General features: G+C 46.2%; 1 protein-coding gene across 1 annotated transcript in view; it reads left to right on the top strand.

Annotated features, from left to right (window-relative positions):
- Positions 1 to 4,893: 4,893 nt before the first annotated feature.
- Positions 4,894 to 27,786, top strand: part of LOC142590569 (guanylate cyclase 32E-like) — a 154,508-nt gene continuing 131,615 nt past the window's right edge. The window contains exons 1-2 of the mRNA XM_075702855.1: positions 4,894 to 5,193; positions 7,289 to 7,472. Coding sequence (XP_075558970.1) covers positions 4,919 to 5,193; positions 7,289 to 7,472 — 459 coding nt within the window. The 5' untranslated portion in view covers positions 4,894 to 4,918. The remainder of the gene's footprint in view (positions 5,194 to 7,288; positions 7,473 to 27,786) is intronic.

Genomic DNA, 27,786 nt, shown 5'->3' with positions numbered 1-27,786 from the left:
AAAAATTCTAAAAGAATTGTTGCCTAGATTAATAACTTCTTTTTGTGCTTGGCAGGACTGCATGTACAGCTCGTTGCGATGCATAAAGAAAATTCTCACGCACGCTTTATTCAACAGGAGACGAAGGCGAAAAAAACGAGCGATGGTTTGTAAACGGTAGTAGAGGAATATGCCGTCAATGCAGAAAACAAAGGCGCCAAAAAGAAACCCGGCGCAGTGAACCCTTGTTTACTTTAACACTTTACTGGTGCATTTCCGCTGCGAATATTTCTCCATTGAATATATGGAATGCCAAATTCCTTAAAGACGGGAAGACATGTAGGTAATTGAACGTAATTGTAATTGAACGAAAGGGCATGCTTATATGTTGTAGACGACCTGAAGGGTTAAGACCGACTTATCAGCACCGACTTCGAGTGACGTTAAATAATTATTTTATGATTTATTGCTTTCTTTGCTACGGATCGAAGTCGTCAGCACGATTACCCTAGTAGTGATGCTAACCAGTCCAGAAATATTGCTCATTCGCGTGTGCATGCCACCGATATGTACGTATTTGTTTTGCATTAGTTGGTGGGAGAAGGTATCCTTAGGTAATACGTATAGGTCAAAGAGGGTAGGCTCAAGGCATAGGAGGTCACAAGCATATCCTTATTCGAGCCTTCCTAAAACATAGCGGACGAAGCTGGGCTTCTTTCAAAGGTTTTCAACAGCTCGACGCTGCCTCCTACAGCGCCGCTATACATGTCGCAGGTGTTCGGAAGGCAGTTTTAAGAGTTTATGGAAACCGGTATATGCGGGGTCGGACGCAAAGAACAAATACCCACCCGCTCTACTCGTACAATGCTCGTAAGTTCAATGATTGATTTCGAAACACAGACCGAATGCCGGCGCGCAAGACGAACGAGATATTCGTATTATTTATATTATTCATTCAATATGTATTGAATTGTTGCTACTTTCATTGTTTGTACCCTTTTGTGTAACATAACTTTTTACATTTCCAGCGCACCCCCCTTACTCAATGATACTAGCGGCCTGTAAGGAATCTTACACGAAAATAAACCGACCCTACATCAGCACACACAATTCCGGAACTCTTACGCTTCACCACACAGGCCATAAGTAGCGGAACTGGTGACAACAACGATCTTAGAGTGACGTTCCCGACTTTATTGCAGTCACCTTCGCTGCCGTGAGGCTAAGCAATCTACAATTTAATTTATCGTAATGTAGCGACGTATGAGAGGCGTGCTTCTTTAGAAATCGAGGTGCAGTTCACGAAAGAGCGCGCAAAAATAAAGAAAATGAGCAGCAGTGCACTCCAAAGCCCACACCTACAATTCTAATGGACAGGTCGTCTCAGCGGTCGCCTCTTAGTGTCGTTGTCTCGTCGTGGTGGCTAGATCACCCGTTCGCCCGAACGACAAAAAGATCTGCCTCCACGACCGGGGAGGCCAATGCACGTCGCTTGGCGTCTGCTTCCAACTTGTTCCAGGCATTTCAAATCGTCGAACGGCAGCGACTGCTTTCGTCGTTGGCTGTCCCGAGAAGTTGAGTGACCGAATCGTTCAACGTTATAGGCTACGGTGGCAGCACAAAATTTAGACATCGCGTTTTTCACTAACTTCGTCCCTGCCATTCACCGGTTGCACGGAGCGGAAAATGAAATGCGACAGCGAACCTAGGGACCTGAACGTAGTGCGCATTCATCGGGTTCTTAAAACACTCTTTCTTTTTTTTTTCTGTCGGCGCGTTCAGACACATAGTCGAGTGCTGGCGTGGTCCCTGCCGCTACGACACTCCGCCAGACGGCGGCTGTTGAAGAAAACTAATTCTGGTATCCGTGTCGTATCCATAAAAAAGAAAGATAGTGAACAGACATACTAATGGGGTCCGATGTGCGCTCTGGGCGTTTCTTGGGTTAATCTGATATTCTTCAAACCGTTCTCGTTCTTTTTTTATCGATATATCTCCTGTAAATCTAGGTAGTAAAAAAAAAAAATGCCCATTTTCAAGTTGTTCCACTCGACGCGAGTCTAGTATTTTTTAAGCATCTTAAGTAGAACTGTATCACCCAGAAGGACGCGGTCACTGAATTCAGTGTCACTGAAGACGGAAAAACGATAACACCACCTACTCGCAGGCGTACGTCAGGGTCGCCTTGGTTACTATATTTGCAGCGTATCGATGGCTCTTAACAGCATAAAACGGATCTTAACTAGGTAACCCTTGGTTCTTCGGTCATACGAGAGACCTCAAAGCACATGCTAATGAAATAACTGTGTAGCCGCGGGGATTGCTTGTGGTTTCTGCTAGTACTCTATGTGCACCTAAAAAAAATTGTTACCTGCTTTTTTTTGTTGTTGTTCATTGTTTCTCAGTAAGCACCGTTTCAACTCTTGTTAAGTTCTATACTTAGTACACGAACAAGATTCTGTTGTTTTATTTCTGTTCCTTTCCTTTAAGCTGTTTATAGCCCAATATGAACTCACGTGTTGTTTTCTGCGTAAGCTAAGCCCGCCCGAATGAGAACGCCTACTTAAACTGGAAAATATTTACGCTTTTGTCGCCCTTGCGTTCGATGAACCACCACAACTGATGCATCGCGCTCGCGTCAGCCCTAATTGGTGTTTGCATTTTTGCATACCTTCTGCAAGGTATATAGCGCATTAGCGTGAACACTGCGTGACCATTATCTTGTGACCTGCGTGGTGTTCCAACGTAATTAGTATTGCGTGAGAATACGGGTTGCGTAGAAAAAAAATAAAGAGAACTTCAGGTAGCATATGTAGTTGTAAAACATTTATATAACCATGCTTCGCGTGGATTCGAACATGCGCGCTTGAAGTAGATGACGTTTTTAAACCGTGAGGTGCATGATGGCACTTACGTAATAATAAAGACAAATTTGCTGCACTGAGGTGCTTTTTTTTCTTATCTTTAAGTTCGAATTGGTTCAGGTGACAAAATGGGCAAGAATGTGTGGAGCAAGAATGAAAGGAAATCAAATATTGAGACAATTCATGCGTGCTGGCTTAAGTACATTTGCATGTATGAACGTGGGAAGTATGAGAAAAGGTGTCGCTAGCTTATTCTTTTTGTGAACCTAACTTATGTCCGCTGCAACACGGAGACATGGCAGTGCAGTCCCAGAGTACCCATGTCTTGCGTCGGCGGAATCAATCCTATTTAGAAAATTTGGCCCAAGCTCATTACGCGGCAGACTTGTCTACTGCACTTTAGTGCGTTTCCCTTTACACGATACCGGTTTCCTCACTCGAACAATTCACCCGTTAGGCTATCTACGCCTTACATATCCTGCCCAAGTGCATCAGCTCCCCTTCGGCTAAGCTGTAGAATATCGGATAAAGTGGCTTGCACTGGAATTCACACCCCACGTGGTCTTGCGCGCTTAGGATTACGCCTATATCACATCGATCAAGAGCTTAGCAACTGCTGAGGCCTCGCCCTTACTAAATTCTGCGCTGGTAATTTCGTCGCTTAGACTTCGAAGTGACTGCTGACTAAGGGCGGGATGCATAGCCTGGCCCGTTGCTTCATCAGAAATGCGTGGCGGTCACCCGCAGACCACCAAAAGATAGGAAGCCAATAAGGGGACAATATCTTTTTTTCTTGGCTGAACACCGCGTTGACGCTATTTTTTCATCAATGTTGGCAGAATATGTATTCTGGCTATTCTTTGATTAGATAATTTTAGCTTCGCGTTAAACGTGATACGCCCCCAGTTGGACCCACCAGTATTGTGTAAGAAGACGTTACTTGTCTACCGTGGCAGCCAAAAATTGATTATAAACTCACCCACTGCTTATGCACGTCTAACGCTGAGGAGTAAATAGCCTCTGTGTTGTCCTTTAGAGATCGAAAGGTTCTTTTGGCGCCGTTAGGCGTAAGCAAAGACGGAACCGGCTGTATCACAAAATGCAAAACAACCAAGAATTTCGAATCCTTTATGAGAAATTGTGTTGCTATTACTATTGACTATAGACTGCAACGTTAGCTAAAGACAAGACAACGAGCCTCATCTTCCGTCGTGTCATGGAGCTTTTTTTCTTTTTCAGTGCAGGAAGTAATGACGGTTTGTTGAAACGTTGATCACGCGTCATCTGTTAGCGTTTTTTTGCGGAAAGATGGGAATTACGTGCGGAGCACACCTCCCGTGTGACTGTGCTGCATCAAATAAGGCTAAAATTGTTCACCGGCTTCCACTCTTTACCGCCATTTATTTTGTTATTTTATGCCGAAGAAGCGGTTCTTCCGGCACTTATGTGTTTGGCGGAAACTGCGTGATCGCCCGGCACTGCTTGTCAACAAACACTGCACAATGGCGTATACGCACATCGCCACCTTTGCTAACCCTGCAGATGTGCCTGTTGCCTGCTCTGTTCATTGTGGAATTGCGCAATGACACACGCTACTTAAGTATCCTCACTGCAAAAAATGTACGCCGTCGAGCGCATCATTCTTTAAATAAAATCGAATCGGTTTCTTTGGCTCTACCTGCCGTTTTAAAAAGAGCGTTCCTTTCGCTAGTTTGCGTACTCGTACGAACGTGTTTGATGTCAAATCACAAATAGCACTGTGAGGCCCCATGCTGCCGCGCGGACACTTTGTTGCTTCCGAAGGTTTAGATGTGTTCGACCTGGCGGTACTGTGTTGCGTTTCTCCGCCGCTGAGTAATTTGTTGCTTTGGGCTCACGCTCTCGAAATGAGCCCCGCTTCCTTGGGTAATGGACACCTCAACGCCAGATACTTGCAAACTCATTAACGCTACTCCCACTCGTCGCATACCACGGAGCGGCGGTAACTTCCGTGGTTTGGTTCAGAAGTCAAACAATACTATTTTCTTTTTCTTTTCTTTCTACAGCGCATGGGGCGCCGTCTTTTAGCGGCAGTGATGCCGCTACTGCTGGCGGCAATGACACTGTTGCTGCCGGTCACATCGCTCGCCTGGGGAGTGCTGGCTAGCCCCGTAGTACTGCCGACGAGCACAGCGAGCAGTCTCGGCTTCCTGTTGCCCTGCAACAAGTCCGAGTCGCAGGAGAATCTGACCGACGACCGGCCAGAGGTGGCCATCGCATTCCTGGGCACCTTCAACAACAGCCGCATGCTCGGAAAGATGGTCTCCGGTGCCGTGCCCCTGGCCGTGTCGCACATCAACAGGGACGATAGGTGAGGAAGGATCGAGTGCGTTTATAAAAAAAAAAGGAGCTACAAACAATACGCGCACGTTTTATGAAAAGTGCGAAAACAAATCGCTTGTCCCTGGCGATCAGGTACAAGCACGTCTTTCAACGCAGCTATGATTTTGAATGACTAGCGCAATATCGTGTTTCCTAGAAATCAAGGAGACCGCCGACGACGGCACACACATGTCTACCTGGTTGCCATTCAGAAACATAAGTAGACTCGAATGCACAGCTTAATACATAATTAAAGAGTCAGTGGCGCATTACGACAGAATGTATCTCATTCACCTCATTGCCTCTCTCCAATGTTTTGGAGAGGGAACCTTTCACGGGAGCCCACTCAGCGATGGCAGACATCTTACTTGTGAGCCGCAACCAAATTGACGTCCTATGTGCTTCAGCTCAGAGCACACCATACGCGAAGGCATATTTAATGAATCGGTGATGCGCCCTCGAGCTATGCGGGCGTTACTGTCTGCCTGGATTGTGTTCAGCAAATTTAACGACACACAGCTAGTTAAGAGGGTCACGTGTTGTGCCACGCGCGCCTACCATTTAAAGGGCCCCTGAAACGGTTCGGACAAATTTTGTAGACGCGTAGGGTACAGCTTAAGTAGAACATTCGCACCACAATTTAAGTGAAGCGTTACGTATTAATGGAGCTACAAGCGATTAGAAGCTACCCTCCTCCCTAGCCATGCTTTTCCTCCTCAACTCGTTCGCCGAGCGAGTGGGGATAAGCTCCGCCTTCACTGGTTCAGCGTCACGATGCGACGTCACATCGTCCACTTCCGGTTGTTTTGGAGCCCGCCCCCGCCCGCGCGAGACCGCTCCGCTAGCTGCTTGGCCGTCGACCCCAAGCGAGAGCTATCGAAGCAGCGTGCGTTGCGAGCATTCTGTCGTAGCGCCGAACGTGTCTTGTATTCCGGTAACCACAGGCAAGCTGGTCATTTCGGCAAACGACTGTAGGCATAAACTCAAGCTGATGAAGGAACTTTAGCGTAGACGTACGTGAGCGGCCTGATCGGTCAGCGCGGTCCATACACTTGTTGGTGCAGCGTTTAACCAGCCAAACAAAGCGCTAGTATTGCTCTAACCAAGTGTAAAAGATTTTAAACATTTATAAAAACAACGTGTTGATGATTACACTCCTGCGAAAAATACACACCAGCAGCAAAGAAGAATACACTTCGTTGCTGCTACTGTGTATGGTTGAGCTCTGTGCCACCAGGTGGCTGCACCGTGCAGACCATTCGCATTTGCCCTTCTGCTCATCTCATGGCTCATCCCGTTACGGAAAAGTCAAGCGGCCAGACTCTGTCCCCTTGCGCTTGCGTTTTCCCTAATACCGGACTCGGGGAAACGCTATTGCGTTAGTAATCTTCCGGTGTAAAGTGACGGCCACAAACGCGCAAATTCTGGCGCCGATCGGATAGCGGCAGCTCGATGCGCAGCAGCCAGTTCGCTCGTACGCTGCCTTGCAGAGGGACACGATGTCGCAGCTTGACATATTGCCAGTCGCTACGTTTGCAGTCCACAAGGCAACAAAGTCGAATCATAGTGCTCGCGAAAAGACTGAGACCGACTCTGACCGCGGAGCTCTCTTCAAAATGGAGTACGTTGTAACACAAGCAGGCGACACATGCTGTGTGCCGGAAGTGCTTAAGTGTACTGAAAAATTATTCTTGTGCATTCTCTTTATGTTACTTTCTTTTCATAAAAACAAATTAACTAACATTCCAACTATTACGAAGATCATTTGTTTACCATAAAGTTGGAAAAATTATCGATCACGCGCCCTTGTCAGCCAATCGGATAGCTCGCCCCACTGACGTCGTATGGGTGATTTCGGTCATATGGGTAGGGGCGGCTTAAGATTTCGCCGAGCAGTGCGCTGCCATCGGCAGCGATGTGCATATTTAAAACCTTATAATAAATTACACGCTTTACGCGGAGCACTTAGATGTGTAAATTAATGATCAGAAGGACCTACTCTAACGACTCAATACGTTTGTAGAAAATCGTCAAAAGCGTTTCAGGGTCCCTTTAAGCGAACGACTGAACTCACGCCACCACAGCCTGCTTCCGGGCTACCGCGTCACCTTCCGGCCGGAGAACGTGGGCCAGGTGGGCACGTCCGCAGCCATCCGCAAGATGACGGCGCTGTGGCAGAGCGGCGTCGTGGCGTTCATTGGACCCGACGAGAACTGCTACGCCGAGGCGCTGGTCGCTGACGCCTGGAACCTACCCATGATCACTTACGTGAGTGGAACATGTGCCCGCTCTCTCTCTCTTTCTCTCTCTCTCTCTATCTCTCTCTCTCTCTCTCGATGTGTGTCCGTCACGCATGGCATATATCCCATTCCGCACTTGTAGCGCTCCCACGCCCAACAGATTTTGTACGCTACACAGGTTTTCATTATCCCGGAGGGCGGACTTTTTACGAGCTTCTCCCTCCTCCTCTCTTTTTCATTCTGCGTATATGTACCGGCGAAGGAAAACATCTTTATTTTCGGACTATTGACACCACACATGTGTTTGTACGTACACACGTAAACACCCAAGCAAAATATTGTACGGGTGTACAAACGCCTTTCTTTTTTATTGTGTCGCGTTTACAAAGCAAATAGCATTTACAAAGAGGTCGCGTTTACAAAGCAACTAGCATTTTCGTTGGCACTGCCGAAGCTTTAGATATGCTGCAGCTGCAGTAGAATTTAACGCTTACCGAAACTGTTGAAATACACACTCATGATAAATGTCGACTAAAGCACCAGTCCTATACGACAGATATTTTCAGGGTGGATATCTCTAAAACGCTGCAAGGCACGAGATTGTTTGCGAATGGTATGATTTGCGTACTAGATAGCTTTAACATTCTATTACAGATTCCGAACGCGTTACAAGCTTAATTGGTAAGCTTTAGATAATGACGTACTTGCTGACTGGAATTGTTCGCCCGCGCAATGTCCACCGCGGCGAGCGTAAAACAAGCCGCATAATTGGCATGGATCTCTGTACGTAGGTTGCGCTGTTTTTATTAGGGATAAGGGTAAATAACTGAACAGTTGCTTCGTGAGCCGTGGGCGCTGCCAACTCGGAAGAGAAACCATAACGTTGAGATACGTTTAATTCACAACTATTTTGCACATCGTCGAAAAGGACTCCACCGTGGGAATCATTAAAGCCCGTAGGATAACTTTTCCACAAGTGAAAAAAGACAGCAGACTTGCGCGACCTTGCGCAATCACGGTCCAATTTCCAGCGAATCTGGTCGTTACGAGCAGTCGCATTACAAATTGTAGTTGCTTGTAATTAAGCCACATACGTTGAAGCGTTTCCCACGTAAGAATTCCGCCTTGGTACTGTTCCCCGCAGTATATAATGCTTTCAAACACTCAATTGCTAGTTGCTTCTTCTTTTTACGCTCGTCTCCAGAGCTGTTCCGTTATGTTACCTCCAAAAGCTTCCTCAGCTCTTCTTAATTTTATTTAAGAAACTTTCAGCCAAGACTTTGTTTTCATGCACATACAGGCGTAAATGAGGGCCTAATGCTCAGTGCAGCGAATGTTAACATTTCGTGCACTTTCACCACACTTCTTGGGTCACTGTCCGTGAAATATTCCTCTAGCCGTTCTATATTTCTTTATAAGCGAGGACGTGACCGATGACGTCTAGTCGCAGTGTTGTGCAGTCGACAGGGAATATACAAATCCAACAATCATTAGAATGATATAAGAAGCCTAGCACTGATTGGTAGTATCGCACTCATAACAAAGCTGAGAAAATCGCCGCACTTCTGTTCGCCTTAGTGCGCTAAAAACTAAGAGCAACAAGCTTATGTAGCTCAAATGCGCACAATCTAGCCCCTCGCCACGCGCCCGCACGGATATTCATGCCTTTCACCGCAGGTGAGGCATATAGCGTGTTGGCTGAGTCTGTCTATATATCCGATATCGGCCCGACTGGACTCGCGAACAAACGAGTCCGACGAGAAAAAATTCACGCCATACTCTAGCTTTGCGTCAATGTTATTAAACCAGCCTTTCTTTTTCGGATGCGTCCAAAAAGGGCTGTGCACCGATGTGGCTCGTGGTGAGCAATACACTGTCAGCAAAAATTAGGTGATATTTGGGTTTTCGCCAATCATGCGCTTTGAAAACTCCCTTGCAATAAAAACTTACTTTGGAGTGCTGCCGTAAAATGCGCTACAATACGTCGTTTTAATACCACGTCTAATAAACGTAGTTGAAGGATGTCATTAGCCGACTTTACGACGTACGGAGCTGTAGATCACGTGAACAGAAACCATTCGTAGTCAGTTTAAAGCCATGTTTGTTTCCTACGCTACGAGGAAATGTGGTTCCACCGATTCAAGATGAGGCGACATATTCTCAAAACACGACACTTGGCGCCATAAGCGCTGGGCTCTCAGGAATAACTTTCAGGAATAGCCGCAATAACTTCGTGAAAGGAGTAAAAAGATAGTTCGACCATCCCCCCCCCAACATCCTTCACACGCATGAAAAAGAATATTGCAGTTTTTACAAGCAAAAACACGTTAGCAGGGGCAGTAAATTTTTTGCCCGGCTGGTACGTACTATAAGAAAACCAGAAACGAGAATGTGAGATGGGACGAGCGGTTCACTTCCATTTCGCGTTATTTTTGTTTACAGTTTACGTAGTAGGGGTCCCATGCAGTTAATGCGACATTGTCAAACGGTTAACATCCTTCAGGGTGTTTTTCAATACACTGGTAACAAACACCCTTGCCGTTAGGGGCTTACAAAAATTTACAGACGCCGACAACGTAGCTTTAACTAGACGTGCGATGACAAAAGACGTAGTTGAAAACTATGTAATGATTCTGACAGGCTTGGGCGCGAAGAAATATCCGACGAGAGAATTTAACAGGAAGGGATATGAAACTCTCGTTGTATGTTTCTGTTCGCCGAAGGCATATTTTTTAACTAGATATTTTGTCATCGCACGTCTCCTTACAGCTTCATTGTCGTCCTCTACAAATTTTTATAGCCCTAACGGTAAGGGTGCTACCGGTGCGACAAGCAAACACGACTTGAGGGTGTAAACATTTTTTACAGTGTACCCAAGCTAACCGTAGCTGGGACAAAAGGTATGCACTGTCCCCGAAGGTGGCCAGCCGCACTAAGCAACGCTTCTTTGACTTGGATATCTGACCACACAGACATGTCGATTGGAACGCATTGCTGAACTAAGGTCATGTTGCCTTTCCCTGGCGCAAAGAAGTTGAAATGTTTATCAAAATCAGCTGTGACAGCGCATACAACGCTCCGAGTCGATGGTTCTACGTAGAGATCTTTTTTCAGAGTTAAAGTACCAATTCTAAAAAAAATATCATTGCTTGTGGCACTCGTCGACGTACTATTCAATGCGGACACTCGTACATTCTTTAGTTGCGAGGCGAAAGCGTGTTTACCGTGTGCTTGAGACCTGCGATCATCAACTGAAACTGCGCCGGGGGGTTGGCACGGTAGCTTCTTCTTAAATAGGCGCCTTCCGGTGGGGCGTACAATTATATTGCAATTACAATTAGCGTACACGGGACTCTTATGAAAAGAGTCCCGTGTTTTCATCCACGTTAGTTTAAGCTACGCACGAGAAAACATAAACCCGTTATTAGCAACAGTTAAATAAGGTATAACACTCCACTTAATGCAAGTTTACTTATTTTGCGGCTTTTCCCTTCCGTGTTTGGGCAAACGCCACCGTTAGTGCATTGCCACCGAAAGTTATCCGCGAGTATAGAGCTGCCTTTCGCACCAGTACCGAGTGACTCCTAGTAGGACACGCCAGCACAGCGTTCGAGCATCGAGAGAGTGACACATCTGGACCCATAATCTCGGCTGGCACTGGACACTGTGTACCGGTTCTCGCAATAGGAATTGAAAGCGACAGAAAGGCTCAACGTTGTGCTCGAGCTACTCGGAATGTTCAAACGGGGTACGCTCAGGCGACACGTTGACGCGAGGCCGCACTCGATGCGGACGCTTCTGCGCAGCACGACCGGTTGACCTGGCAGACACACCAGCCGCGCTATTTTGCACGTCGCATGCCCGTGACCCACGCGATCAACCTGAAGAAAAGCACTCAGCGTTTGTAAGCGACAACTTCAAGAATTGCACAGTTCTAGCTTGACATTTACTCCTAGCTTCGGCAGACGAGCGCCTGCACCACGGTTGTGGTTTGAACGCAGCTGTGATTTGAACGCTGCTGCTCAGCGGGAACCCTAACGTGTGTCCGCTCAACGCTCGTGCCACGGTGGAGCGGAAGGTTGAGCCTTGCCCTCGCTCCGCCCCTAGGCTGGCTAGGCGGAGCCTGACGATCAGTCCGCTTGACTGCATCGTTTTTGCAGCCACACGTACTGCGCATCACTTGCGACTCTGGAGAGCGTTTAACGATCCACGCGCGGGACGACCACGCGCCTTCGATAGCTCGACAGCACGGCGGCGACAGCTGCGGTGGCGACTGCGCAGGCGACGGCAAGAACGCGTCTCGAGCGTCCGCATAATTCGCATCGAGATGGAGAAGTCAACTAACCGAATATGAGAGCTCCATTTCGGGGACGATGTGGCACTACGTACTATAATCACGGTTGAAACTCCCGCTGAGTTTCGTCGAGAATCTTACGTCTAGGAGCTGAGAGACGCAGAGCAAGTGGAATGCGGAAGAAGGAGGAAAAAGAAATTGCGGCAGCGTATAAAACTGCAATTCCTGTCCTAGTCTTGCAATCTCCTGCGTGTACGCCTTCTCCCATGTAATATGTCACCCGCGCGCAGAAGCTTCGGATAGGTCCCTAAGCTTAATATGTACTAAACGTGAATAAATAGGTAACACGAAAGTGTTTATTATGGCGAGCACAGATGAAACGAATTTCGTTTTCCGAATCACTCGTGATTTCATAATGTCAGACGTCTTCTTTCTTTTATTCTGTGTTAGAGAGACATACTCTGAACGCAGCGCATAATTTCTTTATATCGAATTATTTTAGTAGAGCAAGGCGTTGCGCGCAGTGCGCACCGCAAATGTCCGACAATTTTCGCGTGCTTTATTAGAAGTTCTATGAATATACAAAGACTAACACATGTATGTCAAAAATATTACAATTATTACGCTTTAGAATGAGAACGGAGACAAAAGCATTCATATGGCCATCTACTCTCTAAGTTTTTCTACGTAAAAGGTCAGCCCGGCTTTTGACAGCCTGTACCCAATCTAGGTGTGTTATTAAAGTAAATAATTAGCAAAAATATGTGATAACTACTTGAACGTATTGCCTGACAGAGCACAGCTCTGCAATACTCGCCTTCGGGTCTAAAGCATCTGCCCTTTTTTGACAACTGTTACTCGACCGACTGTCTTATTGGTGCTGGCACACAAGTGCCTCGGGGCCTGTGTCCATCACCGCAAGAACTGTGGGAGGCGGGTCGCGGGGCTCCAAGTTTGCGTTCGCCCGTCGTCCTTCATCCGTCAAGCCACCCCTGAGCACCTCGCCTGACACGCACTAATTGCGACAACGTCAAAGGACACTGGCTCTCCACGAATTCTAATATCGACTGCGGAGGTACAGCTGAGGTCGTTGCCTTCGTACAGAGCCAAAGCGCCGCCGGTTCGTTGAGGACAGCAGTCATAGGTGAAAGCCGCGTTAATGAGCTGGCCAGATGTAGCTTGCCTTTAACGAAGTCTAGACATTTTCTTGCGATTTGGAAAACGGCCGCCGTGGCAAATGATGCGCCTAATGAAATCAGGCAAGCAGAGGCCTGGGACGAGGTTCGACTTGTTCTCGCGCTTCCATCGCCTCCATCCTTCGAGAAAAGCTAATTGCCGATACTCAACGTTTCCCTTTTGCTGCGTTATATATATATATATATATATATATATATATATATATATATATATATATATGTATGTATTTCGAAGGACAACGCTTGAAGGGGAAAAAATCACAACTTGGTTCAGCGCGTACGCCGCACGCGCAGCATTTCGGGCTGCAAATTAAAGGCCAATATCCTGCTGGTCGAGCGAACGCTTGTTGCTTATAGAAAACCAATTTGTGCCTGGAATCAGCCGGTCCGTTTCTGACAACTGGATGTCGACGAACTCATGGGACGGCTGAACATTCAAGGGACTTCTGCACAGTGCCTGAAGTCATAAGTGCTATTCCGAGTGGGACAAAATTCAATAAAGGAGAACCTAGACAGCACGAAATCTTCGCGGAAAATGCTAGGCTGCTAAATTATAAAAGATACATCCGTGCTGAAAATTAAAAAAAAATGCAAAGACGCAGCATACGTCTATGCGTGGGCAAAAATGCCGGATAGGAATTGTCAAGCCCTCAAGTGCTTGCCTGTTTGAAGCAGACGCAAGTTTTGCTGCAAAATGTTCACTGCGTTTGTCCGTTTCACGTGGCCAGTCTGAACGACCATCCGTGGTTTGCCTGTTGCAATTGTACATCCCTCCCATCTGGCACAGACGAGCCTACTTTCCTACAATACCGTTACACAGACTACACAAGGGCCGCAGTGAAGTTAACGCGACAAGCTCATTCACTATGCAGCTGTAACATCTTGAACATCAAGTGATTGAGGTTTGTGAGATAGGTAGGGTTGGAATAATGCTGAGATACCGCCATATTCTCCAACGATACTCGACTCGAAGTACTTCCTCCACTTTACCGAGTTGAGCACAGCGCCGATGCTCAGCAGGATAAGATGCTACGGTTTTCGAGAATTGCCCTGGGCTCATTGAAGTCTAGTGACAACTTCTGTCGAGTGGTGGCACTGCCATCTACTATCGAAGCACGGGCAGAGAATAAAGGGATATTGGGAGAACTTCACATGGCTTCAGAATCGGTAGGTGTCTGGATGATAACTTGTTTGTCCTTACTGTATTGAAATATCCCGAGTACAAAGGAGACCGTTAGGTGCGGCTGTCTTTAGACATTACAGGAGCGTGTGACAACTAAGACCGCAACATTCTGGGGGGATATTCTGGAAAGGGAAGGCTTAAGCGATGATCGCATGCAGCTTTTGAGAGCCATTTATCTAGAAAATACCAATTGCGTTGAATGGAAAGAGATGAGGAGTGAGGCGAAAGTCAAGAAGGGACTGAGGAAGGGTGCCCTTTACCCCCACTGCTCTTTATTATGCACATGGCAAGGATGAAAAGGGCGCTAAAGGGAAGTAATACCGGGTTTATTCTCGTGTACAAACGGGCGGGTGCAGTAGTAGAGCAGCAGCTTCCGGGTTTTTTTTTTTTTTATGCAGACGATATTGTGTTGCTAGCTAACACGCAAAGTGATACGCAACGTCTGGCTAATACCTGTGGACAGTAAAGCGATAAGTTAGGTCTGAAATTTAGTGTTAATAAGTCATGTTTTATGGTATTTAGTGAGAACAGTGAACAGTGCCAATACAGGGCCAGGAAACACCTCACGTAAAACAATGTAAATGTACTGTTATATGGATAAAAGAAAAGAATAGGTATATGGAAACACAGGAAAAAACAATAACAGTAAAGGGGAAGAGAAATGTGGTCACAGTGAAACACAGTGCTCTATGAGGATACACTAGGTACGAGGTGCTCCGGGGTATCTGGAAAGGTATAGAGGTTCCAGGACTTACATTTGCAAATGCGGTTAGTTGCTTTAAGTCAGGGGTACAGTTAGGACTCGATGGCAACCAAAGGTCAGTGGGACGCCTCGCATTGAGCGCTCACTGGAAGGCTACAAATTAAGCTGTGCAGGATGATATTGGTTGGACAAGTTTTGAAGTAAGGGAAGCTCACAGTAAAATCGATTATGAAAAAATTACTGAGTAATATGGAATAAAGTAAATGGGCTGGGAGAGTGTTCAGATATCTGTACCGAAAATCTGATTATTAGCCAAGGAAAAGAACTGGGAAGCTTACTAGCAAGCATGCGACCTGTTTGGTGAGCAACATGGCAACAAAGAATGTCAAGCGGAAAATCATAGAAGCTGAGATAACCTCATGGGTAGTGGCAATGAAAAAGAAACCTGCTATGAGTAGCTAATTAAGAGGAAAAAGGGAAACCAGGAAGGAAATAATTCATGATAACTCACAGCGAAGCTCATTACCTTTGAAAGCGAGAATAGGGTGACTTAGAACACACACTTTAAGCGAGATACAGCAAGGAAGAAGAAGCATGTGCTTGCTGTGGTAAAGCTAGGAAAACTATGGAGTATGTTGAAATAAATTTGATTAAACTTGATTTGATTCGATGTTTTATTAGTATTTGAAGATATCTGCCCAGTGGTCGCTTTAAGTACATCTGGCCTCCTTGAAGCCCTTGCGTTCCGCGAGAGCAGGGGGAGAGTAAACATGTCCGCAAGAGAGGTCAGTAAGAGGCGATTGAAAGATTGCTGGAAGTAGGGCAACGACAAACAACGGAGGAATACAAAAACAGAGTTCTGATTAGGTGTTCAGATATTTGGGTGATGGGAATTCGTCGGGCTTTTTTCTTTCTTACCTTTTCTTTTCATAACATAGATAGGACATTAGGCAATATAACAAGAGCTTGGTGGCGCAACCAACCGTCGCGTTCCAAAGGGGGCGTTCATAGCATCCATCCGGCCATCCATCCATTTATCCATCCATCCATCCATCCATCCATCCATCCACCCATCCATAAAAATAGAAGGTGACAGAAACAGAAGCAGACAATAACTGGATGCAAAGAATGGAAAGAAATAGTCCATGAGGGTTTGCAAGAATGGCGAAAAATACATTACACAGGAAAATCTCTACTGTAACACAAAGGGCAGTGGCTTGCTATTCGAAACTCGAGCTAGCTGGCATAAAGACAAAAACGTGCTGGAGCGAATATTTGAAACGAGATGAAGCATGTGCCTGCTGCAGAAAAAACTCGGACGCCATTCAGCACATCCTTATCGAATATGTAGGGATTCACCCAGCGAGACCATTAGGTAAGGTATACCTTCCAGAAGCGATTGCATTTAAAGTAGATCGTAGCATCAGCCAGTCAACTGCCGAGATAGGCAAGAGTCGTTTAGAGTATTGATGGGAAAAAAGCAGGGAAAATACTGATATGACCGGATCTGTTAGAGGCATAGGTAGCGGTTCAAGGTATATAGAGAAATTTTGAGCAAGAAAAGAAATATTGAGGAAATGTATTCACAAATGCTAGAAAGAAACGCATGCATAGCATGCCTGAATTTATCAAGCAGGCTAAGGTGGCTATTTGTCACCATCCTGTTTCAAAGCGCATGCAAATAAATCGTCATCATCCTCATCATCGAGTCGAAGTGGAATGTTGAGTTACGGAAGCTTCTAGAATAAGAAGAATACAGTTCATTTTCACCGTTAAGCAAATGTCCTTAGACAGCTGCTCGGGATGCAGGTGAGACATTTAAGTGGTTTGGACAAAAGCTCTTGAACTGTCGCTTTTATCAAAAGCGAGCCCTTGCTGCCTTGATATTCGGTCATACTCTACTACAATAGGCGCGTACAATGCGATACGATCAAACTGTGCTTTTCAAAGTAGGGCACTTACCTGGATGCATCGGGAAAGGGCAATACCCTAAACTCCAGGATGCCACAATCTGAGAAGCACCGTTCTTCCTGTCGATTCCATGTTGGAGGGTATGCAAAATAATAATAATAATAATAATAATAATAATAATAATAATAATAATAATAATAATAATAATAATAATAATAATAATAATAATAATAATAATAATAATGATAATAATAATAATAATAATAATTATAATAATAATAATAATAATAATAACCACCGTTCGGCTCGCATGGTGTAGTTAAGCACAGTTATTCTCAGCTCGCCGAGAATTCTGGCCTGACATCGTTCCGGTGGAAGTCGGATTGTCTGATCGAACGTATGGTACAAGTGCGAATTCTTGTTACATATTTCACGTAACGATGTATTGATGTTGCGGATAATGTTTCGGGCATCTTAAGATCGATTTCCAACAGAAAACGTGATTACCTCTTTTTTTTCCTTAACCTTAAGCATGATGTGCAAGACTTTCATATAGCAGAGATTTCCTTGTCGTGTTCAACGAGCGATGCTCAGAAGCAGTGACAAAATTTGGACACAAGTCAGTCTCGTGCCACAGGTTGCGCTTGTAGAAGTGCTAAGCAGGGCCCGTATTAACAAAAAGCTCACACTCTAGCATTCCTCGCTTGAGCAGTTTGCAGAATCCTAATACTAGATACAACTATTGGTGAACACGGCCCGCCCATGGCACAGGACACTTACCAACGAAAGCTTTGTGAATTCAGCCCCTGAATTCACAACGAATTTACAAAGAGGTCAATTGACAACACATGACAGTCATCACTTCCTCGGAGAAATGTCTAGCCTTGCGGTGTAAACTTGCGAGGTAAAATGTTAATGGTATAAGGTAAGCATAGAACGTACTTGGCATTTGTGGGCAGTGCTCTGCCGTGCGCATTTATTACCTATGATTTGCGCCGAATTGTTTAAAGGGATCTTCGCATTTTGCCACGTGAGCTTTTTCCCCAGCGTAGAGCAGCAGACTGGATCAATTCCTAGTTGCCCTCGTGGTATTTCCTCCTCCTTCCCTCCGTATTTCTCTGACCTAAATTATCTGCAACCATCTTTGAGAGCTGATAGATATAAATAGAAAGTAATAGAATAATGGTAAGGAGGCTAAGATGATGGATTGCGTGACATTTTGATGAGGTTAAACTGAAGAGAAACACTCACTGGAACACTCCGTTGTGAGTGTCTTTCTTCTGTGAGTCCGGTCAAAATGTTGTGCATTTCGACATCTAGTATGCTACGCCAGCGCCCCCAGTGTTCGACCATAGGGAGGCTTAGCGTCCTTGAACCTAAGAGCGGTAAGGTATATATCACTGACCAGTGACATGACCAGAAATAAAATGAAATATTTTATTTTTCATTAGTTATTCTCACAGTGGCGTGCCGACGGTCTGAATCACCAGCAAGAAAATTTTCTGTCGAGGCGCCTGCCCCCATTGTCCCCCCCTCCCCCCAAGTTGTTGCATCAGTGCACAAATCTTCACAGAAAGTCAGAAGCCGGTACGTTTCTGCTGCTCCCTTGGCGTCGTCTTACTACGACATTCCTGCTTGCTATTGTACCCTTTGGTGGTGAAGCAGCGCCCTGACAAGGAGAAGGCGAAGATATACAAGAATACAAGACACTCGCTGTTATTATACTGACAAGGATAAGGCATACTGCCTCGGGCAGTGCGTCCGAAAACCAAGAGCTGGAATTTTCGCAAGACTGCTGCAAAATGTGTCCACCACGTTACCTGCATTGTTTATGGTAGAATAGAAAAGCCGACGCACGAGACTAGGATACACAAATGCCGTCTTTTAAGTAAGTAAACCTTAGTAAAACAATGGCACAAATAATAAAACTCTGGTACGCTTTCGGACGCCATATTTTTTTTTTTACATTTTAAACCCTAAATTCTGAAATTACGTGGAAAAATGCCACGTAATTATCAGACGTTGGCATTTGTGTGTTGTACATTTCAAACGAGAACTAAGCAAATTACACGTCAATATAGTTTTTATGGAGATCGAGCTTCAAGGTTGTGGAACGTATCGCCTTTCCGTTAATTTCCTTTAATTTTCACGCAAGCGGGTAAGATCGAGCATTGAAGGCTTGTACAGATGCAGACAGAAAAGAACGACTGACAATCGCAGGTGCTCATTTTCTGCTCATTCGCATTTTCAGCTCATTCGAGTAGAGCTTAGCATTAAGACTGCCGCAATACAACGCGGCTCACTGATTGCATATCTACATTAATATACATTTGAAAATGTCGGTTTGGAGTCAGTTTGACGGTCAGTCAGCTCGTGCTGTACATGCAGGTTTAACTGTCATCAAGTCAAGAGTCTACTTGACCGAGTTGCTTGAAACGTCATTGAATTCACCAAGCTCTCTTACCTGCACGAACCACACCCTTACCTCAAGGCTGCCTTTTTATCGAGGAAATAAATATAAATTATCCTTTGTCAATATATGTTATATCACGTTATTATACAGTTAAAACTCGAGCTAAAGGAACCCGATTTTACGAAGTTCCCGATCTGACGAATAATTTTCCATTCCCTGGCAGGTACCAGGTCGAATGTTTTCATCAACCCTAACTCACCAAAGAAACTTGATCGAACTCGACTGAACACTGTTTTTTCTTAATAAATGAGTTAAAGATGCGGTGATTGGTTTATAATTTTGCCACAGAGTGGCTCTTCATGGAGCTCTAGAGCTAACGCGTTAAAACATGTAGGCGCCCTAGTCGTGGCCGCTGTTTCACTTGACGAGCCTGCCCACCTCGTCAGCCGATTCAACAGCCGAATCAACACAGCCTCGGTGGGGGCGGCGGTGGTTGCTTTCGTTATTTCGTGGTTTTTGCGACAGATGGCAGACAGATCAGCGGCAAATGCAATGCCGCGGCAGCTTTTGCGTGTCGCTGCGTTAAAATTTTAGATTTCGAAGGACCGAAAAATTCCTTTCTCGATTTTACGTACTTCGCGACTTAACGAAACAATTGCAGCGTGGTCATCACTTCATTAAATCTTGTTTCAACTGTATTAATAATTTCTCCAAATGTGATCAAGTGCTGAGGTCATCAAAAAAGCAGTGCAGCCATTACAGAGCCAAGCCATAGTCTTTCCGCATTTATTATCTACGTCCCTAACTTGTTCACTGGAACAATTAGGACTAATGGTGTTAAGACACTTCGGCACTTCGAGCCCAAGCCGCTAAATTTAAGCATTTCTTTTTTCTACAAACTTTAGTTGGTTGGGTGATATTTTGGCAGTTTATTCTTTTTCCGCTTATAACGGTCCCTCTGTCTCTCTCTCTCTCTCTGTAATGGTTTTATGTTTTCAGACCTGATAATAGCAAGTTCAGTTGTGTGTTTAGGTTGTTTTTTGTAAATACCGCGAAAGCGCTATGCGGAATCAATATATGCCTTTGCATTAATCTTTCTGCCATTCTTTTTTTTTTTTTGTCGTTGTTGCTATTCGTGACATACATTCGTTGCTGATAATAGGCGCCTAACAGAAAACTTTCGCATGCACTATGCAGTGGCGCTACTTCAAACCAAGCAGTTTGGGGTGGAGGGGTGGGGGGGGTGGGGAAGTCTTGGGAGCTCCCATCTGAATGCGCGAGGACTAGCCGCCGTAACGCTGCGGCTATGGCGGTGCGCTGCAGGGGTCGAAGTCGCGGGTTCAATCTCAGCCAGGGCGGCCGCATTTCAGTGAAGGCGTATCGAAAAAATAAGAAAGTTATGGGATCGTTCCCCACCTGCGGCAAGTTGTTTTTTCATCCATTTTCATTTTCCACTAATTTATCGTTGTTTATTTCATTTATAAAGCACGAGTAATTTCCCCTATGTTGTCTTTGGTGTCAGTGTTTGTTGAGGAGGAGGAGAAACATTTATTTAAAAAAAAAAAGAAAGGACAAGCAGGTGTCTTTCAGCTTGTGCGGGAGGCGCCCTTAGTCCAGGGCTCCTGCGGTTCTTGCTGTCTCCCGGGCCCACCGCACCAGTTGCTGCTGGTTACGAGGGTCCGAACTAGTGAGCACGGCCTTCCACTGCTCGGGTGTGGGGTTGGGTATTTGCGGGGCCGCCTTCACGTTGGGGCACGCCCATGTGGTGTGATATAGGGAGGCGTAATCATTACAAAGGGGACATTTGTATGAATATAGTGTAGGGTGGATTGCGTGTAGTCTGCTTAAATGTGGGTATGTATTGGTTTGTAGTTGTCTCCATGTTACGGCGTCTTCACGTGAGAGGGTCTTGTGTGGAGGTGGGTATTGCCGTCTGTTCAATCTGTGGTGTAGTAGTATGGCGTTGTATTGTAAAGGTACGGGCTCCATGGATGCGTCCGTATCCCTCTCTTGTGGCGCCCGGCTGGCATGAGCTCGGGCTACAGCGTGCGCACGCTGATTTCCACGGAGGGACTCGTGTCCTGGAGTCCACACTATTTCAACGTCCGGGAATGCGGAGGCCTGTTTGAGGAGTCGGTGGGCGATTGAAGATATTCGACCTCTCGCGTAGCTACGGCAAGCTGCCTGGGAGTCGGTAATAATTGTGATGTACTCGTTGGTCAGACTAGAGGTGATGGCCAAGGCGATGGCTGTCTCCTCCGCTACGAGGGCGCTGGCAGTGCGGACAGTCATCGAGACCACCTCTTGTAGGTTATAGTCGACAACGCTGGCCGTCATGGCTGCTTTTTGGGGGTACTGCGCGGCATCTGTGTATAGTGTGGTGAATAATATATATATATATATATATATATATATATATATATATATATATATATATATATATATATATATATATATATATATATATATATATATATATAAGAATAATAAAGTCGGGCCCCTCGGTCAACCGCCTTTCTTCTCGTTGATGTGCTTTGATATACTCTACCGCACTAGACAAAATGTGTATTATGCCTAATAACAATGCTAGAAGCTCGACAGGAGACTATGCGTCTACGAACCACGCCAAGGTGAGATGCCTCCGTATGGTGTGTCGCAAAGATGGTTATGGCCTTGGAGAACAAAGCTCGTACCATCTAATACACTTGTTTTCGTTATGCGGCGGTTTGTAGGTTTCCGTGCTTCGTGTGGCCTCTGCGAATAGATAGAGTCGATTCGGCGTAACACCCAAACTTCTTTTGTCACCGGTACTCGACCGACCTTTCGAAGCACTACCTCCTAGGCCTAGCGGCCAAGGCAGTGTACCATTGCGAAAATTGGCTGTTGGCCGGTGTGACCGGAAAGCCTTCCACAAGCCGTCGTGGAAAGCTTGCCTCGAACATGTTCGTATGAATGGCTGACCAGTGATCCGTTCTGACATCATTGATGCGCGTTTTTGACAACCATCGAAGCCAGCATCTACTTCAATCGCGCATAGAAGTTCGCAGATTGACAGAAAGTTCCGAACTGCGTGTGCAAACGCGTGAATCAGCGGGCGTGAACACGCATATGCGATACGATCTGCGTTGCGTTCAGTGGCCAATTTTATTTTAGAGCGCAGCTCTTTGGCGTCCGTTCCTGGGTTTCGCGTCGTCGTCGGCGTTGTCGTCGGCCTCGTAACCAGCTCCGCCCCCCTTTCATCCCCCCAGCGCTAGCAGCGACCGACTGATACCGCTGGATGCCGCTGACGCCGCTAGAGAGTCAAGATAACGTGACTGCATAGAACACCGTCGCCGCCATGCAGAAAGAGGAGGAAAGGGTCCCTCCCCCCCTGTTCTTGTGTGGCGGATAGGGTGCTCTTCAGTTGCCGACGCGCCGGTTATTTCACGTAGGCCCCGGCACGTCGACGAATACGTGACCACCTTCCCACGGCTAGACCTGGTTCTTAGCGCTGCGGAAGCGAGGGTATCATATTGTTTGTGTCGGCATCGGCGGCGTTGTCCCTGAAACCAACTCCGAAGCTGGGGTTGACTCACTATCGGCGTCAGCGGCATCAGTCAGTCGCTGCTATCTCTTCCCTCCTCCCTTTATCGTGTTGTCCGCTTGCTGCGCGCGCTTCTGCCCCCATCGTTTGCCGCTGGGTGTACACGCCGCCCCCCTCCCCCCTCTTCCTGCGAGTCTCCGGTTGTCAAAGCGCCGGCTCGAACTTAATTCCTTTCTTCGCTCCTCCTCCAATGCAACCCCTTTGCGGTGGCAATCAGAGAGCCAGATCGGTGGCGGCGGATCTGTATATGTGCACCGCCCGAGCCGAAATTGCCGCTGCCGTTCGCCCTGTGCGGTGGCAATCAGAGAGCCAGATCGGTGGCGGCGGATCTGTATATGTGCACCGCCCGAGCCGAAATTGCCGCTGCCGTTCGCCACTGCGAAATTATCTGCCAGTTCTTTCTGAGCCATGAGCGAGACGACCGATGGAAGTCCTCCGTCTGCTGCTGCTGCTGCTGCTGCTAAACGAGCTGCCAGAGCAGAGGCCCAGCGCCGTCGCCGTCAGAATCCAGAGGTGCGTGCCGCCGAAGCAGAAGCTTACCGTCGCCGCCGTCGAGATTATCCAGGAGTACGGGAAATATAAAAAAAAATTCTGTGATAGCGCATACATGTGTTGCTCGATTTCTTTGCCTCAATCTATCGAAAAGGTGAAACAGCTTATTTGCTGCGCTCAAATTTCGCATTAGGAAGTAACGTAATCGTCGGTAATTTTTTTTTTATTTTTTTATTGGAACATACTATCAGCCCTTTACAGGGCCAAGATAGGAATGAGTAGAACAACGTATTACATGCTATACAACAATAAACATAAACACACAGCAGTGCACATGATCAGGCATACACAAACAGTATTAAGAACAATGCGTGAATATATCTTCGCAGATAGGCGCTGCTCTCGTTGCCATTCCCCTTGTCGGCGTCAGGTATAGGAATGGCTTCGATTTAGATTTCATGACCCAGACGACCGCTGTATCAGGACATAATCAGATTGCGCTTTCGCCTCGTAAGAACTCTAGAACTAAATTTTCTTTTGTCCCGAAACCAACTGAGCGCCGTGGTAAGGTTGCATCCAATGCATTGACCTCAGTTGAGTATTTAACCAAATATACGAACAAACAGAGCGGTAGATAAACTAGTCGCGAACTGAATTATTTCATGGTTCATAAATCAGTTCGAACAGTTGAGTGCAGTCGGCATCGGACTTTTCGTACTCCCTAGGGTCCGCGAAAACGTCGGGAAAAAAAAAGAATGAATGCCTTTTACTGCCCTCAAAGCCTCAAATCGCCGCAGGCACATCGGTGATTGCTCTGAGGGCCTGCCAGTACACTTATTAGGCGTATCGGTGCTGGTACTGTGACAGGAGGTGGTGGGTGCACGCGTGTATAATTAAGGAATGCATACTGTGTCTCGTGAAAATTGCTTCTTCCCAGTCTTGGTATGCTTCATCGAAATACTTTGCTTATGCTGCACCGCATGTCACTGCTGTATTGCGGCGAGTCTAATTTTCAGGAACTGGCATTATGCAACACGTCGTGATTTCCGAGCTTCAAAGCCACTGGCGAAGATTACAAAGACGGAGTCGGCGCCGTTGTTCACAGCGGCAAATTTTTAAACGAAAAGCACTGCAGCGAACAGCAAAATCTTGGTAGCGAACGTCCAAGTAGCAAGCATTAGCGTCGCCGTGGTGGTAGTTACGGTTACCATTGGATCTGCGTGCGAGAGCGCTTGTTCGAGCTGGCGGAATAACCGAAATGACGGCGGTGGTGGCTTCGATCAACGCCGTCTCCGACCTACGGTCAGGGCAAAAAGTCCGGAAAATCGGACGGCGGAGTATTCTTGCGTCCGAAATTTCCGACGGTCTTACACATTGACCCTACAGGTACCGTGGCGATACCGCGAAGGACTCCGAATTATCGGGCATGTCCGAAGAATCGGCTGTTGACTGCAGCTGCGTAACCCTACTGAAAGCATTGCACTCCTGTAGTAACGCGAAAATAACGCACTATTGCGCAGCTGGCGCAAATGGCACTTCAGCGGGGTGCAGCCAGAAGCATGCAAGTCAAACTGTAGCGAAATGGAGCAAGTGGCACAGTTGGACCACCACTGACCAAGGTCAGTTTGCTCGCAGCTGCTGCCGCGATTCGTCACTCCAGCATTTTGACAGCGAGTTCCCGCGCCCTTCGAGCGAGATGTGCTCGTGTTTAACTGTGCGCGCGTGACACCGTGCTTGTTAATTCAGTTAAAACAGTTTGGCGGGATAGTTAATATAAATCCATGATAGATTGTAAGCGACTGAACGAGGACGTAGAAAAAAACATACACACAGAGATAGCGCTGTCTCTGTGTGTCGGTTTCTTTCTACGCTGTCATTCAATCGCGCTTACATATTATATCATTGTTAATTTAGCCAGTAAGCGAACGTTTACAAGTTTGCGCGGCCGATAAAACTACTATCCTTTCTTCGTATAGCTATCTACTAATTTGCTGTCGCAATCAGTGCTTCTCGTTCCGGGTGAAACTGACTTTTTCTTTAAAGCACTGTCAGTGCACGAAATGACGATAATCAAACTAGGACTGGGGTAATATAACGTAAAACTATTCCATACTTATCTATTCCAATTCTGGAATCAGTCCTCCATGATTGGTCAAAAACTTTCCGGCCACTCCGAATTCGTCTGTCGCTCACGCGACGTCACGAAAACCGCCAAAAAGCCCCATCTGATATGATATGTGCTCACTGATTATGCATTATTAGACCAAACGAAAGAAAACTAATTATGTCGGATTCGACAACATTTTCGCCACCATACTCTCCCATTGATCAAACGTTTTCCGGCTGCCTCCACTTCGCCTGTCTGTCACGCGACGTCACAATACCGCGAAAATCTACCACGTCAAAATGACGCGTCTGCGTTAAAGACGCATCACTATAGGCCAAAGAAAACTGAATTTTTCTTTCTGAAATGCCGGAGACTGCTCCATTCCAAAAGGAATAGAAGATGGCTGCCCACCGATTGCTCTGGCACTGCCAACTCGGAGCGGCCGGGGAGCATGGACGTATTTGCGTTAAGTGAACTTATTTGTGTACAACTTATTTGCTCATTTCCGTGGCAGCACAGCGTTATCGAACCTATTCAGCACGTATACGACATCCCTTTGTAACTCTTATTTACTGCCGACCCGCTCTGATGTCATCTTTAAAGTTCTGTTGCATTCCACCACGATTCTTGACCAGCCACCGCAAGCTAAGTAAGGGGAAGTGGATCAATCGCAGACGCCGGCACTACCATCTGCATCCAGTTGTCTAATTTCACTGTTCGGCTCGCTCTGCCGAACCTCTCTCCACTTGAACATGCTCCTTGCCTCTTTTCAGCCAAGTCTATGAGAAAATCTGCTCAATGTAGGCGATGCTATTCGCTTTGAAAGAAAAAAAAAGTGACCTCCTATAAACGAGGAGCGCGTTTGATTTGGCTATGGATTACCGTCCGCTGCTTGCGTCGGCGGTTACATAAGTTTGACGCCAGGAGATTGGAATAAAAACAGATTGGGATAGCTTTACCTTATAGGGTGCCAGCTCTCCGCTTTGCGCCTATATGGAAATTTATTGTCTCAGTTTAGGATGTGTTCCAAGTCTAACCAGCATAGGAGACAGTCTACGCATTAAGACAGCCAAAGAAACAGCTTCATGCCCCAATAATGGGACGCGTCTGCAGCCATCTGAAAGGCGACGGGAGACGTTCCTGCAACGAGACGGCACCTCTAGATCACAAGAAAAATCAAAGAAAAGCACATACTGTTGCTGTATTTTTCCGCTTTTTATGTGCGAGCCTATGAAAAACACGACGTAGCTTACCGCATGCATTAAAGAAAGCGCGACTGCGCTTTCTTATGAGAAGACGAGCCTGCCGTCGAATCTCCAAGCATTCCGCTCAACCGCCATCTTGTTTTTGCAGCAAAGTAACCGGGGTCGTTTTTCACTTCGTTTGTATCTTCGCAAAGGTCTCTCTATGCTGCATTCCTCCGAATTGGTAGGCGACTTAAAATTGTCCGCTTATTAATCTACAAACTTTGCTCTGTACGGCGACTATCTGAAGAGTGCCTTAGGCAAATCACTTCATATTTCGTCAGTTTCACCATGATCGCCACCCTTTAAAACAGTGTCCGGCGCTGTAATATCGCGCTTTTCTCTCTCAACACAGCACACAAACCAGCACCCTTCGTGCACCTGAGACGGGCTGTTGCGCGCAAGTAATTTATAGCTTTTTATCATTATGTTATCAAGACACACAGTGTAGCAGGCGTTCAGATGCGATAGACAACACATGCACGAATCAAGTAACATTGGTAAGCGTAACATCTCACTAAGAGACTGCAGCACAATTTTCATATTTCACTTTGTTTAGGAATGAGAGCTTATTTTGTATTTAGGGTATTCTGAGGCTCTTCTTCTGAAATATTTGCATTCGATTCTATATGGGAGAATGTGTTATGCGAGCACAGTTGAAAAATATTGGTGAGATTTTTAATTACCCACCTGCACCAAGTTACGAAATAACTTTTCCGCATTCTTACCCCAAAGCCCACACTTCATAAAGTCCTCGGTATTCCTGGAGGCTACACTTTTCGTCTTTGTGCATTGCATAAACGACTACTCTACTACAGCTGTCCCAGAGCTAGCGATAGAGTTCCTTTGAGTTTTATTTGTGCCTCTTGCGCAATTTTCGCAAAACTTCTCGCGAACTTCATATGTTAGGATTCCAAGCAACAGATCTTCGTTAGTTTCTTACCGCATCCGGATGCTTCTTCTATAGCAGCAGTAGTGTCCTCACTCTCAAAACCTTACGCATGACAGGTACTTTGAAAACCCGTGCTTATATGTTTTAGTCTAGCAAACGCCGGTACCAGCAGGCAAAATTGAAAATCGGTCCCTTCGAAAAGTCCTCTTTGAGCAGTACCTCCGAACGCTCGGTTTCTCCTCGGTTGCTCCTACGCTCTTTCCTCGCAGCGGCTGTGGGCCTTCGAATTTTACAGTATGAACATCTTCATCGCAAATGGTTTTG

The sequence above is a fragment of the Dermacentor variabilis genome, chromosome 8 (assembly GCF_050947875.1).
Source record: "Dermacentor variabilis isolate Ectoservices chromosome 8, ASM5094787v1, whole genome shotgun sequence".
Taxonomy (NCBI): Eukaryota; Metazoa; Arthropoda; class Arachnida; order Ixodida; family Ixodidae; genus Dermacentor; species Dermacentor variabilis.
Note: the sequence above shows the minus strand (reverse complement) of the source record. Positions and strands in the feature narration are given on the sequence as shown.